At 35.8% G+C, this 18394-nt stretch overlaps 2 protein-coding genes across 2 annotated transcripts; one reads left to right on the top strand and one right to left on the bottom strand.

The window, feature by feature from the left end:
* The first annotated feature begins 1067 nt into the window (after positions 1-1067).
* On the top strand, positions 1068-3005 carry LOC147386178 (DNA sliding clamp PCNA-like). Its single transcript, XM_086423443.1, has 4 exons — positions 1068-1716; positions 1849-2001; positions 2096-2193; positions 2395-3005. The coding sequence occupies exons 1-4, from the start codon at positions 1398-1400 to the stop codon at positions 2623-2625; spliced, it is 801 nt and encodes a 266-aa protein (XP_086279569.1). The 5' UTR covers positions 1068-1397; the 3' UTR covers positions 2626-3005.
* Positions 3006-4424: 1419 nt separating this feature from the next.
* LOC147386177 (putative sugar phosphate/phosphate translocator At3g11320) lies at positions 4425-12755 on the bottom strand. The gene is made up of 4 exons (XM_086423442.1): positions 11936-12755; positions 11045-11148; positions 10688-10916; positions 4425-4970 (listed from the first exon to the last, which is right to left on the bottom strand). Exons 1-4 carry the CDS (start codon positions 12374-12376, stop codon positions 4821-4823), a joined length of 924 nt encoding a protein of 307 aa, XP_086279568.1. The 5' UTR covers positions 12377-12755; the 3' UTR covers positions 4425-4820.
* Between the last annotated feature and the right edge of the window lie 5639 nt (positions 12756-18394).

Raw genomic sequence — 18394 nt, 5'->3', positions numbered from 1 at the left:
GGTGAACTATGAATATAAGAGGGTTATGGGGGCTTAATTGGGATATGGCACACCCGACTATCCGAGAGTAACCAGGTGGGGGAATCCTTTTGTTGGAGGATATCTTCATTTTTTTCATTTCGTATTAAGCGAACATAGCAAGGCGTTAGTCTAACGAATCAAAACCTACTTGACCACTGTTTGTGTATATGAAAATGGCATAAAATAACTGAATGATTGAAGCGAAACATTTTTGGGTTATAGTCCCAATCATAAAGGGTATCGCTGTCTCGATCCCTCTTCAGGCTATGTTTTCATCTTCAGCCATGTGATCTTTGATGAATTATCCTTTCCAGTCTGAGGCACAAGGGTTCTAGTACTATCCAAATGCGAAGAACCCCTGGAGGTGACTGCAATGAGCAGAAATATAACTCACCAGCCTAAACGACGAGCAAACACTCAAACATGAGAGCAAAGAATCACCCAACAAACGGACGAGCTCCAAAGAAGGAGGAGAGAGGTCAATAAGGTAACCTGTAAAGAAAATGAAGCATTTCAAAGATGATGTTTCAAGTTAGGCCCCCGACCCGACCTTATTTCTTTGGTGGTTCTCCATCTCCCAGTGTTACTATAGGGTAGGGGTAGGGACTCCTTATCTCTTAGTTTCTTGATCGCTAGCCCCTGGAACGAGAGTGGAGAAAATATACACTGAGTCGTGATTTTCTGACTCGAAAATTTTCATCCATTCTGTACATGACTGATGTGACAAGAGCACATAACCATAGATCTTTTTCTTCGGGACACACACATGTCAGCCAGACTGACTAAACTTTTTGAGTCTGAAATCATTAGCGTTATTTTATTTTTCCTCTCCCAGAATTTGTCTTCCATTTTTGGAGACTAGAAGGCCATTTTTGTTTTATCCACTGTTTATAAATTACTTGGTTTGATCTATTATATGATTTTTAAATCAATGATAAGAAAATGAATAAAGTTCTCGCTCTTATGACTTTGTCAAATAAATCGAGTTGCCTTAAGGTTGAAGAGATTGTAAGTAATTTTTGAGAAAAAAAAAAAAAACAAAGGCTTATGGCAAGAGGTTGGAGATTGGTAAATAGCCATCCGGTGCACTTTAGAGTCCTTCATGAGATAAATCGTGTCGGGAAAGCTTTAGGTTACGGATCTTCTCACCATTTGTTCCCCAAAACCGTGGCGGGAAATCAACAAATTCCCGCCAATACCCATTTAGGTTTTCAAAACACCCACTATATATCACTAGTTTAACCCCAACACCTATTCGGTCTTACCTTCTCTTTTCTTCCCTACCTCTCTCTAGAAAACCTAATCTCTCTCTCTCTCTCTCTCTCGCTCGCTCACGCAATCTCCCACACAAGAGAAGCAGAAACAAAGAAGACAAGATGTTGGAGCTAAGATTGGTGCAGGGGAGTCTGTTGAAGAAGGTTCTAGAAGCGATCAAGGACCTTGTGAACGACGCAAACTTCGATTGCTCAGCCACTGGATTCTCTCTCCAAGCCATGGATTCAAGCCACGTGGCTCTGGTTGCCTTCCTCCTCAGATCGGAGGGATTCGAGCACTATCGCTGTGATCGCAATATCTCCATGGGCATGAACCTCAATAACATGTCCAAGATGCTAAAATGCGCCGGTAACGATGATATCATCACCCTCAAAGCCGATGATGGCAGTGATACTGTCACCTTCATGTTCGAAAGCCCTAGTAAGTCTTAATGTTTCAAAACCCTAGGTTGGAAAGTCAAATCGATCTAAAAACAAAATTAGGCTTTTCATTTTATAATCCTTTTATGCGATTTATGTCGTATTTGTTCATTTTTTTTAAAATTTGTTAAAGGTCAAGATAAGATCGCTGATTTTGAGATGAAGCTAATGGATATCGATAGTGAACATCTTGGGATTCCGGAAGCAGAGTATCACGCAATTGTACGGATGCCATCAACAGAGTTTGCAAGGATTTGCAAGGATCTAAGCAGCATTGGTGATACTGGTACAATATTTCAGTCTCGCCATCATTTATTTTAAATTTTAAATTTTTGAGTTTTTTTTGTGTTTATTTATGTATTTTTCATGGTTGGTGGCAGTTGTGATCTCTGTGACAAAGGAGGGTGTGAAGTTCTCTACAAAGGGTGATATTGGAACTGCAAATATTGTCTGCAGGCAGAATACTACAGTAGATAAGGTGAGTTTTGGTTCAAGTTTTTATTGATTTTGTTTTTCTTTATTTTATCTATAAATTTGATCAAAATCTCCCACAATAATTGAGACCCAAATATGCAAGTTTGGTTCTTGTGCTTAGTACCACGAGTGATTCAATTTCCTTAATTTTTTTTTATAGAACCATAATTTTTTTTTTAAAATTAATATTGGGCAAAACATGCAGCCAGAGGAAGCTACCATAATAGAGATAAAGGAGGCTGTGTCGTTAACATTTGCGCTAAGGTACATGAACTCCTTCACAAAGGCAACCCCATTGTCAAGTACTGTGACCATTAGCTTGTCATCAGAGTTGCCCGTAGTGGTTGAATACAAGATTGCTGAGATGGGTTACGTTAGGTTTTACTTGGCTCCCAAGATTGAAGAAGATGATGAAGAAACAAAGCCTCAAGTTTGATAGATCCATATTTTTCATCCCACCTTATTTCCTTTACTCCCTATTTCTCTCTTCAATCTTTAATTCCTAGAGATATGTTTATCTTCAATTTTATTTGAGGGGTTTACCTTATCAGTTAATCAAATTCTTAGTTTGTAGGATTTGAAGACAGTGGTAATGGTGCATTTGTATTCTCCCTTTTGGGTTGAACTGGTAATTGTTATTTTTTTTTAAAGTTTTGGTATTTTCAGGACTATTGATGGGTTGAGTATATATATGCTTAAAAAGCCCTTTATGATGTAATATTTCTTTGTTCCTCCTACTTCTTCACTCTTTGCTCTTACAATCAAATTTGTCAAAAAAAATCAGATCCTTATAAAATTTAACCATATTGAGTTCCCCATTTTTTTTACAAAAATAAAAATAAAAATAATTAAGGTTCTCTTCTCATGTCAAAATTTGATTCATTTAGTTAAAATTTCCTTACATTAATCTAGGGTTTCATTTCCAAAATTAAATTCATCCAAGTTACTACTTGTTGGATAATGGTTGTGGACATTAAAGCCTTGTTCCAAAATTCTAGGTGGCTAAATGAATCCTTTTCCTCTATATAATTCTATAAGTACATGCCCATGTGTAGCTCCCATTCCCAGCATGAAATGAATGTAAGGTATGATCAAGCAGCTTCTGGAATTTTGGTGTTCTTTAATAAGTTTTTAAACAACGAAGTTTAAACTTGAGCCGAGCTGGGTTGATTTTTTTATATTATCTAACTTGATGGTTTACTTTTGCCTAAGTTCTATTTTTCAATTAGGCAAGCTACTTAATTTATGAGAGATTTGGTACTTCGCACCTGTGTTGGCTTAGTTACCAAACCTGAGTCTCGTGAGGGTAATTTACCCAACATCTAGACCATAGGATCTCAACTAATTAATTTGGGCATTCTTGACAAAAATAAAGTTTGAGTGGCAGCAATAAGCATGGTTTTAAATCTTGTCTGAGATTTGAGATGACTCGGCCGAGTTGTCCTGGTATTGTCCATGAACGAGACGAACTGAAAAGGTTTCTCAAAGATGGTATGATCAAATTTTTAGGCATTTTTTTAAATCTCGTCTGAGATGACTCATAAATCGGATATCTTGTCCATGACAAGTGCACAATCGCCTGGTTGAACTACTGCCCAGTTTTGGTGTGTATTTTGGATCCAATTTATTTTGACAAAAAAAAAAATTAATGACATCCAAAATCTCATTCCACCTTTCACTCGGTTTTTTAATAAAAAAATACCCTAATAACAAGAGTCTAATATGCTAATTTGGCAAGTTGGTGAGGTTATTCATAGGCCTGGGTGGTTAGAAATCCTGTGCTTCACTTGCATATAAATATGGCCAATTTTTTCATTCTTTTTGGATAAATTGAAAATTTTCTAAGATGAAGGAAAAGGTTGGGGAAAAGAAAAACAGCTGATAATAACTTTGTAATTCAGCGGGAAGGTGTTTTTGTTATTTTCAAATTTGTCCACTAATTTGAAGAGAGAATATTAGCATTCTTAGGTTTGTTAATATAATTAATTTAACTACATACTTACAATTTCAAATCATTTTTCTTTAAATAAATAAATAAAAACTTGCAATGGAGGAATACATGCATTTCCTCTCGTCCTAAGAATCAGTATGTCAACTTATGAGTGCTCTAATATCTGTATGGAACTGAGTAATGTGAACAATAGATAAACTACCATAACCTTGAATATTAGTAAAAGCATATGGAAAAAGTAGAATTTGCAGAGTATTTGACACTTGGGATTGAGGATCAAAATATAATGGAAAAATTATCTGAGTATATCTTTAATTAATTAATTAATCAGAGAACAAATTGAAATAGACTGATAGGGCAGAAATCCCATTCATCCCCTGAAAAGGGTAATAGACAGACACTCAACTCTAGGCAGAGAGGATGGAAACAAAAGAGAGACAAATCAGTCATCTTCTATCGAGATTTCCCTAGTTGCTACACTAGTTGTCGCTGTTGATACAAGTGGAAACCCTCAACCTGGTTTCCAGGAGACTTTAAAAAAAAATAAAAAATTGAGGGTGCAATCTATGGCATCTGCAGCAAGAGCGTTTTACCTCAGCTTCAATAAGTTTGTTGCTGCTCCCAACCATAAAGAGAAGAAAATGTTAGAAAAACATACTTGCATGATTGGCAACAGATTCTCATTTGCTACTTCGCTTCTTGGCTTCACTGTAGAGGATGACACCAATGACGGTGAGAGTGTAACCAAGCATCCCAGTCACAGAAACAGGATTTCTGAAGATCGAAATTGAAACAACCACAGCCACAGCCCCTTTTGCATTGCCCAGGACCTGTGAAGTCAGTCAACAACATGTCATTCATATACAATGTGTTCCACAAAAATGGATGTCTATCACCAACATCAATGGGAGATAATTTGGGAATGTAGAACAAAGATAAATAACATCATCAACAAAAGCTCTTTGGGGCAGGTTGAACGTCCTAAAAGGGTGAGCATGGATTAAGGTAATAATGGATCTGAGAACACATGCCCCTTCTTAGCATAAGAGGCAGCATCATGAGATTCATATGGACTAAGGAATAGATGGTGATGATGATGTATATGATCAGCATACCTTCAAAGGATACCCTAATAACTTATTCTTCATGATACATTATGTATTTATTTGAGGCAAACATTCATACAAGTATAGCTACTGAAGCCATGGTCTAGCTACTGAAATTGATTTGACTTCAAACAGGTCTATATTCTATAGTACCAACATGCAGAAAAGATAAGCAAAATATTTTCTTATCAATCATCCCACTGACATTAATTTTTACACATTCATTATCTGAAACATCAATGCAAAATGCACACCACATGCAACCGGTCTTCAGTCACTAAAGTATCCAACACCATTGACGGGTCTCATAGTGCTTTACTGCCAAACATTATATTTCCTTCTCTCCAATTATGCCCTCCCGAAAAACCTGTATAGAGTTGATTTCCAAGGATGTCGACTGTTTTTCACCTATCCAGGACTTTAAAGACTGAACTTATGAGAAGCATGGTTGCCATCTTGCATCATTAAGGTCCCCTTCACTCCAAATATCTGTTCCCAATGACATTATGATCACTGGAAAATTTTCCAGATTCATGACTGAGGACTTGTCTTCCCAAGCTCTTGTTGGCTTGTTTTCATATTCAGATTTCCAGTTTCAAGACTTGGATTTCTTTTGATTACTAATAAACCTTTTAGCCAAGAGTTCACCACCTCATTTCCACACCTAAGGCATTGATGAATCCACAAAAATTTAGACATTCCACCTCCATTCACTGCAGAGTAATTGCACAAAGATCTAAATCTCTGCATCTGATCCGATGTGACTCAAGGCCTTGCAAGAAACAATCTCCCCTGGTATGCAGTTTGAAAGTACAGTGTCCTATATATCCTTTTTCAAAGTGATTGCCAGGAGGAAACACAATATAGTCCTCCATGACAGTAAGCAAAATTGTGTTCTGCAAAGGCTCAAACCCAATCTGCCAGCTAGAAAGGGGTCTCTGCAGGATTAGAGTCCAACCTTAACTAGAAGGAGGGTCTTAGTGAAGGGGAATGGCGTTTGAATCTGAAATTTCCACTTCAACAATATATAATGATCGGACTAGGTGTGACCATAAGAGAAGTAGATCTTAAACACAAGTGTTCAGGAACAAAATCATTTAATTGACAACCATTCTCAAAAGATTTTTGTGGTATAAGAACAAGTTTCAAGCACAGGTCGATCCCTATCCCAACAAGCTCAGGAATCCTATTTAGCACTGTTGGAAGAAACCAGAAGTAGGGATCAATTTTGTTAAAATCCTACAATTTCTTAAATGAATCCTACAATTCCAACCAAGTTTTAAACCAAACACTTGGTCTTATGCTTAAATCTTTATAGATAAAAATCTTACAGTTTCCATGTTTAAGTATGTTTCACAATTCAAATCCTATTACGATGTCATTATTCGGAAATGCAAAGAAGTGGATAAATTCCAGTTCCTGCCTAAACCAAGATTATGGCCATTTGAGTACACAACATGTTGGGAAAAAGCTGACATTCTTTCTCTTTTTGTGTGATTTAAAAGGGGTGGAAAATACAAGGAAAAATCAAATAATATATCAAGACACCGAAAATTTATGTGGAAAACCTTTCAATGTGAAGGGAAAAACCACGGGACCTAATTCCAGATAATCTTTGACTATAAAAATAATAGGATTACAAAGAGTTCTCTTCAGATAATACCAGGGGATACAATTATCAAGAGAACAACTACTCTTGGATTACAATATAAATGTCTTCATCAACAAGGTAATTCCAATCAACATGAACAACAAAAATCTTAACCAGATTGTGGTTACAAATACCTCCAAAAAAGAACTTTTTGAGATGTCAAACAAATGCTATTGAGTTTCACAAACCCCAAAAAGACCTGTCAAAATCGGTTTGAACTGTGCTTGAAGATGGCAACAATAGGGGTTGTTTTTCTCTCCTTCTTAGGTGTATGTTGTTGTAGAGAATAATGTTCGAGAAACAAGAAACTCAAAAGAAAAAACCCTTATTACATTGGTATGTTAAAGAAATGAGGAGAGAGAGTGGAGGCAATAAAGTTTCAAAGCTAACCCCATCTATACAAGAGACAAAATAGCATCCGTGCTATTCATTTGAGCACAAATGCAAGTTTTCATTCCTGGACAAAACACATTAATGTAAGGTATTGGATACGGGAGGTCCTGGTGAACAAACTATTACAAGTTGAGAAGATTTAAATTGAAGATAACACCTCATATATGATGACCAAAACTTTGTCTAATGACAAATGAGAGTGTTGTTGTAGCTTGGTAAGATTGGGTGAGCCTTCCTCATGAGTTGGGAGGGGAAGTTTTTTGGGTTATCCCCTCTCATTATGAGGTGGATCCCACATGCTTTGAGAAGAGAAAAGGTTTCTCTCGCGTAAGTGGGGTTATGTGTGAAACTTTATTGCTCCCACTCTCCTCCTCCTCTCTCCAACGTACCAAAGTAAGGAGGATTTTTTCTTTCAAGTTCTTGCTTTTAGAATACTATTATCTACAATAACATATAACTAAGAAGAGTGCATAATCGGCAAGGGCATACACTTAAGGGCATTTGTTTGGCATCTCAAAAAGTTTAATTTTAGATGTATTTTGTAACCACCATCCGGGTAAAAATTTTGTTGTTCTAATTGATTGGAATCCACCTTCTTAGTGAAAACATTTATATTGTAACCCAAGAGTGGTTGTTCTCTTGATGATTACGTCTTCTAGTGTTATGTAGAGAGTTCTTTTATAGTGAAAGATTATTTGAACTTCATCACGTGGTTTTTCCCTTCACTTTGAAGGGTTTTTTCACAATATTAAATGTTTGTGACTTAATATATTGTTTAATTGTTACTTGTATCATTTATTCATTTTAAATTACACAGAGAGAAAGAAAGTGAACTTTTTTCCAACACGATGGTATCAAGAGTAACCAGAGAATGTCCAAAATAGTTATTTAAATCTCAAAGGGTGAGGAATGTTGTTGGTGGGAAGAAGGGGTCACCTTCTATCAGTTTCTCTATCTTTCTTCCAACCCCTTTCTCTCATCTGTTCACCTTTTTATTTAAAAGTGCAAGTTGTCACTAATGTTGGGGCTACTCCTTTGTTAGGAGGGATGCCATTAGATTGGCGGGTAAATCAACTCTCACAGTTGGTTTTGTTGCTCAAAGGCACGCTCTGACCCCATCACAGAGCTTGTTTCCTAGGGATAACTCAACTGGCAGGTCTGGTTGCCCATCGTTACAACTTAGCTAGTGCCTCACTCGATTGTATCAACCTGACAACGTGGCAACACAACTCCTTGTCTTGGGCAGATATTGTTCGACGATGTCATTGTCTCTTCTAGTCGATGTACTAATATGTAGGGAAGGATAACATGATCCAAGTGGCTTTTATCTCCACAGCATAACGAACCATCATCAAACTACGTGGCGCCTTGTCATATGGATGATGAACACCATCCATACCTTTGACAACCAACTTATTGAAAAAGAGAAAAAAATCTTATGATTGCCTCAAATTCTACGATTTGATTGAACCAAATACATTTTCAATTGAAAAATCTAGACAAGAATGCGTGTATGTGCATGCAATTTGAATGATTGAGATTTAAGAACTGCTGTTGTTGATGAAGGAAACTTGTTTAATTTGATACTGAAGGGAATATAAATGATTTTGATCGACTTTTGTTGGTATAACTATTCTTTAGAACAAAATCCTTATAATGCATGTTACAAAGTAAATTGTTTTGTTAATATTATGATGGTTTGTAGAGTGATTAGGCATATTGTATGTATTTAATTTTTTGGATATTATTTATACTCATAAATAATAAATCTTTATGAATCTTACAATCCAATAATATAATCCTGGTCCAATATACATCCCATTCCTTATGGTTTTACGACTAAGTTGATTATGACAGCATTGTGGGGTGCTGTTAACTGTGAACTTTGATGGATGTTCATCTGGAAATCACAAGTAGGAGGGATAAAGGAGATCTTCAAAGACGAATAAGATTTGCAATTGAAGAATCTCTTAGGGGTGTCAATGGATAGCCGAAATCCGAATCCGAATTCGAAAAATCGGATATTATCCGAAATTTTCGGATATCGGATTCGGATGTTATTTTAACATTCGAATGAATTTCGGATACGAATTCGGATATTGCGAAATCCGATTCGATAATATCCGCTCCGATAATATATATATATATATATATATATATATATATTATGTATTCATGTTTTACAACAAAAAATTTATATATGTATATATATATATATGCTGTGTATTCATGTTTTACAACAAAAACTTAACTTGTTTTTATCTTCTTTCAACCTAAACCACACGAACCAGTCGAAGTAAACGGAACGAGAGTTTCGACCGTGCGAGGCTGCGAGCTCCATTACCCACCGTCTTCTCCGGTCGGCGAGCATCTAGGTACGTATTTTCTCTCTCTCTCTCTCTCTCTCGATAAAACCCATTTTTTCGACGATGTGAGCTCCATAACCATCGTCTTTTCCGGTCAAAGAGCATCCAAAGATACTTCCTCTCTCTCTCTCTCTATCTCACACACACACACGTAGAGTAAAACCCCATTTTATTCTATTTTAATATTGAAATAGGTGGAATATTACAATTTTGGAGTTGAAAAAATAAGAAAATTAATTTGTTTTTTAACAGATTTGAATAGGTGAAATTTTACTCTCACACACAGGGTAAAACCCCATTTGTAGGATTTTTTATCAGATCGGATATTATCGGATATCCGATATATTTTTCGAATTCGAATTCGAATGTTTGTTAGTGATATCCGATCGGATTCGAATTCGAATTCGGATATCATTATTTTTTTTCAGATTCGAATTCAAATATAGCACTATCCAATCGGATAGCTATCCGTTAACAGCCCTAGAATCTCTAGCCCGATTAGGATCCAAAATTCTATCGAAGCAGATGCTTTAGCTTTTCTAGGGGAGTCAAAGATGATCAAGAGCATTCATTGGTCCCTTCGAAGTGGAAGGAAACTCTTACAATGTTCGGCCTGGATTCCAAGAGAATCAATGAACCCAGAGGTGCCAAAAAATTCCTAATCAATCGTTACCTGACAGGAATCGGAAAGGGAACCAAGTGTCTCAATTAAGGATCTACTCATTTCAGTACCAGCTTTGTAACCACTAGCCATTAGGAACAGGAACCATTCAAAGATAGTAGGTTTGGGCTTTGGGTGGTTAATAATAAAATCATACCAAATATTAGATCGAACTCATGGGACTCTATAAAATTTAGACACCTAGAATAATTTCAAATACAGTATTCGGTTAATTCTTTTATTCATTTTAAAATTTAATAGATCTCATTCGGAACTCATAAATTTTAAGTAAAGCAAGAGCAACAAAAAAGAATGTATTTAATCTCCAAAAAAAAAAGAAAAAAGAATGTATTTGAACAAGGGCACATACCTGAAGAGTCAAAGCACTGGTGTGTTTGGTAACCAAAAAATTTGTCAAATTCACAAAATATGCGAGTGCAGAATTGAAGAGCAGGTACCATATGATCTTGAAATCATCTCTTGCAAGAGCTAGAGTGATCCCAACCACATTTTCCTCCATCAGGAGTGTTGCAGGAAGAAGGAATACCACAGCTATTGGAGCCATGTATAGAAGGAGGTTCATAGAATTCAGCTTTTCCCTATTGAATAATAAAAGCATTTCAGTATAGCTTTCCAATTTCAGAATATGTTCAAATCAACACGAGAAACCTCAAGCCCCTGAATTCAACCAGAAAACAGACAAACAATATAAAAGATATTCATTTACCCTTCAGAGGACAACAAAATCCCTTGCAGCACTGACTTGAGTGCCCTTGCAGCAGTAGCACCAACACACATTATAAACCCAAATAGATGGAAACTCGGTTCACCCTGCAAGTAAATTACAAGAAAGAAATAAGGGACAAATATATAATTCATTTACAAGCTTTCACAAGTTAAAAGGTACAAAATTCAGAAATAATTTAATAGCAACGCAACCATCTGAAGATCCTTAAAAGAGCATAAATCATGTATCCACACAAAACTGGCTAAGAAAATCAGTTCGAATAAAGGGTGCCAACTGGTTTGCGACATTAGTAAATCCACACCCAACTTTAATATTAATCAGGTGTAAAAAAATCATGGGCAAGTCAATTATCTTTATCGGCAAGTCTTGTATGCCCAATTATTAACCAGGTCCAACAGATTGAACCAAACCTACCTAATCATATTCCACTATGTATGCACAATCATGGTACCAGTTGATAATATCCTTCGAAGAGAGAATATTATTAATCAACACAAATAAATATTAATTAGAAAGTGGAGCTTATCTAAATAAAATCATTCATTTTTTCCCCTTTTAAACAAAAAAAGGGAGCTATTTTATGAATTCTTGGAATTTCATTCAAGTCTCAAAAACCAATTAAATATATAACATAATAATTTAATTACAGACAAGCAATGCTAACAAGAGAAAATCCAATTCCCCAATTCGAATCACAAAACCATTTGGGAATTCTTGGAATCTCTCAAAGTCTCAAAACCAATAAAATATGAAACATAAGAATTTTGATTGTAGACAAGCGATGAAAACAAAAGAAAACACAATTCCCCAATTAGAAGGACAAAAAAATTGGCAAATTATAGATAATTAATTGATTAAAGTAGCTCTCACCCCACTTGCAATAACAACACCAGCGACGACGGGAATGAGGGTTACATAAGTGAGCCAATCCTCCCTTTTTACGGTCATAATATAAGCAAACACGGCCGTAAAGAAGGGCGTCGTCGCACCAATTGCCTGATTAAAGGAAACAGGGAGGAATCGAAGCGAAACATTGCCGCTAACAACCGAGAAGCAGAAAACAAGACTAAGGGCAGAAATCTTCATGAATTGGACACGAGATCGAATGGTCTGAACAGGAACCATCTTCAACCATGCGATTGCAACGTAGCTGAAGAGCGAACAAGCTGTCATATGGCACATAGTGAGGAAGATCGGATACTTGAATCCATAATTGCTGAGGAGATACTTGTTCAACAACAAAACCCCAATATTGGAAGAGTACCAAGACGTCACGAGTCCAATTGTGAAGAATCGGTTCGAACTCTTCATTGGAGATTGGATTTAATTCAAAGAGGTGATGGAGAGAAAAAGATCTTCTTCTTCGTACCTGGAACTAGAACAACATGGATCTGTTAGAGTTAGGGTTTGGATTTTGAGAATGAACCGAAGGCGGAAGATGGGAGATGTTGCAGAGAGATCTGTAATTTGGAGACGAGCATTTGTGATTTTTAGAGAGGGGACGATTGATCTTCTGTGAATCTGAGAGAATTTTATGAGAATTAGGGTTTCCAAACGAAGAAGAATAAAGAATTAGGGTTTCTAAATGAAGAAGAAGAAGAGGCAGAGCTCGTCTCTCTGTAAAATGGGAGAGAAACGTCAGATTGAAATAAACGGAGGTAAACGCGGCTACGAGGTGGGAAGGGTGTGTTACCCAACACCAGGCGCATGGTATCTCGTGTTTAAGACAAACAACCCCCACATTTTGGTGAATATTTGAGATATCCTCGTGTTTTTAAATTGTTGACATGGCCCCTTGACCAAGGTCCTATTGTGAGCGATAAATGTAAATGACCTAAAGGCCATCATCTTCCCTTGCTTTTCTCCCAAAATCGACTATCTTCATGCAGTTTTTTTTAACTCATTTTCTGAGATTAAGGATCTATCCTCTTTGTAGAACTCTTAAAGAAGTAGAAAGTTGGGTTGAAAAATTAAGAGTTTCTACCAGGTTAAATAGGTTGAAAATAGTTTAGGGCAAAGTCATCTTCAAGCGTACAATTTTATCTCCTTAACTTATAAATCCCAAGAACAAAATAAGATATTTGGAGAAATAGAAAGATGAATTTTAGGTAGTGTAGACACCCAAATTTGAGCGGGCCCTCGACGCAAAATGCCCCAAAAATCGTAAAAATTGGAATGGGCTCCGAGGTCCAAACCTACAAAAATCCAATAAATTTTGTCATATTAATTTCAATAAACGGCCCAAGGCTTCTCACGTGGCCCACGGACCGAAAATTAGCCCACTCAACTCAACCCCCAAACCCATTTTTATTCTAACCAAACCTAAGCCCACTCAACTCAATTCCCAAACCCACTCTTATCCTACCCAATACCCAAGTCCATTCAACTCAACCCAAATCTATTCCTATTCAACCCAACACATTACCCAAGCCCAACTCTCTACCCAAGCCCAACATCACAACCAATCACCACAATCATCAAGGTGTGACACATGTCATCACCCCCTTCCACCTCCCTCATCTAACCAACCAACCAACCAACTCCATTACTTCCCTTCAAAAATTAATTCAACCCATAACCCTACCCTAACCTATCCTATCCATTCTCTCAAATCAAACACTTATAACCTATCACCCTCCCCTAATCTACTTCCATCATTTCCTACAAAACCCATCTCTACAACCTACACCTACACCCATCCTCTCAAATCAAACACTCATCCTTTCATATCAACTCATCTCAACCCTTCATTTCCACCAACTTTAACACATGTCATCATCTCCCTCACCCTCTCAAAATATCATCAACCACCCCCATTAAATCCTCCATTCTCTTAAATCAAACACCACTTAATCACAACCACCAATTAATTACCCCCTTAAACAATCTCATCCTCTCAACCACTCTCATCAATTCTCCTCCATCTAACACTCAACCCAAATGGGTTGAAAGATCCAACCCATTGGGTTGTAAACAACCCATTTAACCCCCCTTCCCTAAATACCCTCCAACCTCCATCAAATTACACCCACCCTTCTCTTAAACTCCACACCATTCTACCACTTCTCATTATTTCACCCAACTCTACCCCTCAAAATAACTCACAACCTCTATAAAAACCCCATCACTCTCAACTCTCAATCCCTAATGAAAAATCCTACCTCCAACCCTCAAAAAGATAAAAAAGAAACCACTCTCTCAACCTTTCTCTCTTAACCAATTCTACTACCTCTACTCTCAACTCACCTTACATCTCATAACTCTCAACTCTCCAACTTCTCTAAAACAAATCAAGCAAGGAAAAGAAATCAAGGAAGGTCAAAGGAAGTCAAGGAAGGGTCAAGGTGGGTTGACAAAAGGAACACCCCCCCCCCCTCAACTCCCCTCTTCTACTCTCTCTTTCTCTACACTTTTGCACACACCACTATGGTCTAAATCACCCAAGGGCCCCTTCTTCATAAGGGTGCCCTCTATGATTTGAACCTATATCGAAAGCCCCTCACACTTGAGGGCACACATCAAATATTTTTATTTTTACTTTTATTTTCTTTATTCCAAAAAAATCGAATCCGAGGTTACCATATTACGTGGATGGAGTAGGGTGCCTAACACCTTCCCTACTCCATAAATGGACCCCCTTACCTTGAATCAAGGTTGGACCAATCATGCATTATCCAACGAGAGTCATCATATGTCCAAAGTGACATGTTTTTCAAAATACAACTTCGGGTGACCATTCACACCCATTTCCGAAAATGAATGGTGGCGACTCCAAAACACCCCAAAGTGGAGGGATGTTTTCGAAAATATTGAAAATCCCGTGTCCACAGGTAGAAAAATCAAGGTTCTTTTAAGAAAGCATCTATTGCCACATTAATTCTTCTGTAAATTACTAAAGAATTACACATAATTGGTGTGGTGTTAATAAAAGTTGGTGTCAATAGTAATTCTTTTTTTTTTTTTTAAGATGGTGTAGTTAAAAATACTTAATCTTAGAAGTTAACAATTCAAAGATGACAGATTTTTTAGAAAAAATTTAAGAGATTTTAGTTAGATAGATTATAAGGGCATTTTAGTCTAGTCGCTTATACCAAAAATTTAGGTGGAGGGGGTATATGCCATCAGCTTGAAAACATAAGGTGTTTGTATAATAACTCTTGCAAATAAAGGTGGAGATTTGAAAAATGAGGAGAGCCTATGGATTATGCGGATGGACCAGAATTTCTTTTGTCCAACAAATCTCCCAATTGAATGATTCAGATTTCAGACACATCGATAGTCATGCTTTACCGAACACAAATGCTGCAGTGACATTTGATTTACTGCAAATTTTTACATTTCCGAAGTGGAGGTGGGCACATAACCGTAGATGTGTTTAATCGTATGGCAAGGAAACAACATCTATGGCTATGTGTGCACCTCAACGTTAAAATGTAAAAATCGCATTAAATCCAATGTCACCCCAGCACGACTCTTTACTGAAACTTCAAATAAGACCATTACATCTTGATACGACGTCTTGGGTTGAGAAAGTCGTAGAAACCTATTATTTTCAAGGCAAAAATTATAAGAAGTGATTCTGTCTGATTAACAACGCAAATCTTGCGTTGCAACGAGGGGTTTTGAAATCTTCCATATAAAAAAATAGATAATTTAGTAAAGAGAACTGCTATTGCCTCACCAAATTTTATTAACGCCACACCAATTTCATATGTAAATCATCAAAGAATTACACACAATTGATTTGACATTAGTAAAAGTTGGTGTGGCAATAGTAACTCTTTTTAGTAAAACCCCCCTATGATATGGGCAATGTATTAGTGTTGTCCTTATGTGAAATGCAAAATGAGGTCTACCTAGACTTTTGTTGACCTGGTCTAATTATTAATAAATAATTAAAATTCAACAGTAAAAATAATATCTCTTTTTAAGTTCTTAAAATCTACATCCTTGCGTCGTGTGTTGTGCTCTACTACGAGAAACTATCGGATATGGTTGCAGTTTTTAAATGAAATCACCCTTTCAACTGTTAAATAACTTAAATTTATTTTAAATTTTTTCCAATTTCTTATACCAATTTGAAATTGGGTTACGATCCTTGGAATCATGAAAAATGTTTGTATATAAGAACAAGCAATCCTGACTGTTAGATTTCTTGAAATTAATCTCAAATAGAAGCTGACCATCCATGGATGAGAATTCTTAAAAAATATATATATAAACCCATAAGATACGTTTTCATTATATAATAGATGTTTGGTACAAATTATTTTACTTTATAAGTAATATTACCTACCTCAGTTAAATTTAAATTCCAAGTCAAAGTCATTTACACGTTTTGAGTAATATAAGATATAACAACTTGTAAATCAACTAAAACAAAGACAAACCGGCTTTGAAACTATGGTTTGAACTTCGAAGTAGGCAAGTTTATTAAAAACAAGGAGACTAAATGGGTAATCCTGTAATTTTACAGGTGCTACCTCCTTACCTAATTTAAAAATGACTAAAATCATTTTATGCGGACTTTGGCTTTGTTCAAATTAAAAGTAGGCATAGTTTAAGGAAATTTGGACTCATAGTTTGGACATATATTATAAGATTGGTTCAATTCAAACTTTTGATGTAGTCCACACTTGGTTTTAAAGTCTGAATATGAATCTGTAATGATCGAAATAGTTAAATTAGATTTCGTCCAAAGATACTTAACTTCTTTAGGAATCAATAAGTTAGAAGTTGAAGATGTTTGATTTGGAAAGAAAAAAATATCAAGGGCTTTTAGTTCATTTTTTATCAGTTTATAAGAGAAGATCGAGGGGCATGTCGACAGTTTTAAAACACAAAGGTACCTCAAATGTGTGATGGACTAGTTGCACACCACCCACTATTAATTGCACTTCATCACTTAAAAATTTCTTTTTTGCACTCCATTTGGATGATTTGATTGCAGTCGAACTAAAATAAAAATATTGCACTTTTTTTTTTCTTGTTTTTCTTCTTCAACCATATGTTCTTACAAAAATATTACAGAGGAGAAGAAGTCACAAGTGGGTGAATAATACTAAATCTCAATGTTATCAATAATGAAATGCAATTAGTAAGTTATAAATTGAATGTTATTTACTAAGATTGGTGTGCAACTAGTTGGTTCTCTCAAATATTCATCAAAATATAAAAGAGCCATGTGTCATGTAAATATAAAGAAGACCAGTTCTTCAAAGATTTTGTAAATGCATTTTAAATATTTCATCTCTAAAAGGAGAAACATTTTCCTTACTTAGTAAGATTTTAAGCTTTACTAAAGGTCGTTTTGTTCAAATGGATTACCATATCAGCAATCCAATATCACAACCCTTTAAGTTTCTTCAAAAAACTCATATTCAAAAAGTAAAAAAAACTTTCTTTTCAGATTGATCCAAGGTTTTGAAAATGGACCGCACTTCCACATAACTCCCAAACTTAAAAATTGATATTCAACAGTGAAAAATAATGAAGCATCGGATCATGTTTTTAGATACCACAAATGAGCCCAAGGACCCTTAATGAGGTTGAAATCCTAACTAACTTAGTAAGGCTAGTAAGACTCAACTAAAAATGGTTTTTGTAAGAACAATGTTTTAAAAAGGAGACGTAAATTTGTCTTATTTATTCTTTATGACTATAAGATAAAATTACAACTTCTACAATTATTTTTTTCTAAAAAAAATCAATTGTATTATTTTTATTACAAAATAGACTTATACATCAAACCTACAATATTTTTAAATTAAAATAAAATTAAACTATAATTAGCTTTGATCGATTAAAAATTTAAACTATATTTTAAGAACGAGAAAAGGAGAGCTAGATACAAAACACATTCGAAATGTATTGTTGAAATAAAAATGGCATCACAACTGTCATGATCCATGTGCCTTCTAATAAATAGAAATGCAAGCTACATTTTCCAGACAGATCGACTCATGAAAAAAATTGAAACCCTAATAATGAAATAAGAAATCAAATCATAAAAATTTATCATAGGGATTTGTGGCCATCTACAATTTTGATGCAATATGTAGTGAGGAATCCTGACTTGTTAACCTAAATATCATTCAACATAAAATAAAAATCATTTAGCTTCTCACCAACCCAATATGTACCATATATAAAGTGTAATCTAATAGCTTATTTATATTGCAATCAGGGCCAAAGCATTGGGGCGAAAGAGAGGATTTCGTGAGAGTAGGGACCGTATTACAGTGTATTTCTCACTCACCCAACTCTTTCATTTCCATCTAAACGTAACCGAGTTGGATGGTTTTGGGGATTAATTGATAGAATACCAAA

The sequence above is a fragment of the Akebia trifoliata genome, chromosome 14, assembly GCF_017979445.1.
Source record: "Akebia trifoliata isolate Shusen 1 chromosome 14, ASM1797944v1, whole genome shotgun sequence".
Lineage (NCBI taxonomy): Eukaryota > Viridiplantae > Streptophyta > Magnoliopsida > Ranunculales > Lardizabalaceae > Akebia > Akebia trifoliata.
The sequence above is the reverse complement of the archived record's forward strand: the minus strand, read 5'-3'. Positions and strand labels throughout refer to the sequence as shown.

Excerpts from the sequence above, each read along its gene's own strand:
- LOC147386178 (XM_086423443.1), top strand. The coding sequence starts at position 1,398 with ATGTTGGAGCTAAGATTGGTGCAGGGGAGTCTGTTGAAGAAGGTTCTA. Across the intron at positions 2,002-2,095 it reads AAGCAGCATTGGTGATACTG|TTGTGATCTCTGTGACAAAG; the intron begins GTACAATATTTC and ends GGTTGGTGGCAG. Across the intron at positions 2,194-2,394 it reads AGAATACTACAGTAGATAAG|CCAGAGGAAGCTACCATAAT; the intron begins GTGAGTTTTGGT and ends CAAAACATGCAG.
- LOC147386177 (XM_086423442.1), bottom strand. The coding sequence starts at position 12,376 with ATGAAGAGTTCGAACCGATTCTTCACAATTGGACTCGTGACGTCTTGG. Across the intron at positions 11,149-11,935 it reads GTGTTGTTATTGCAAGTGGG|GGTGAACCGAGTTTCCATCT; the intron begins GTGAGAGCTACT and ends ATTTACTTGCAG. Across the intron at positions 4,971-10,687 it reads CCAGTGCTTTGACTCTTCAG|GTCCTGGGCAATGCAAAAGG; the intron begins GTATGTGCCCTT and ends CTGACTTCACAG.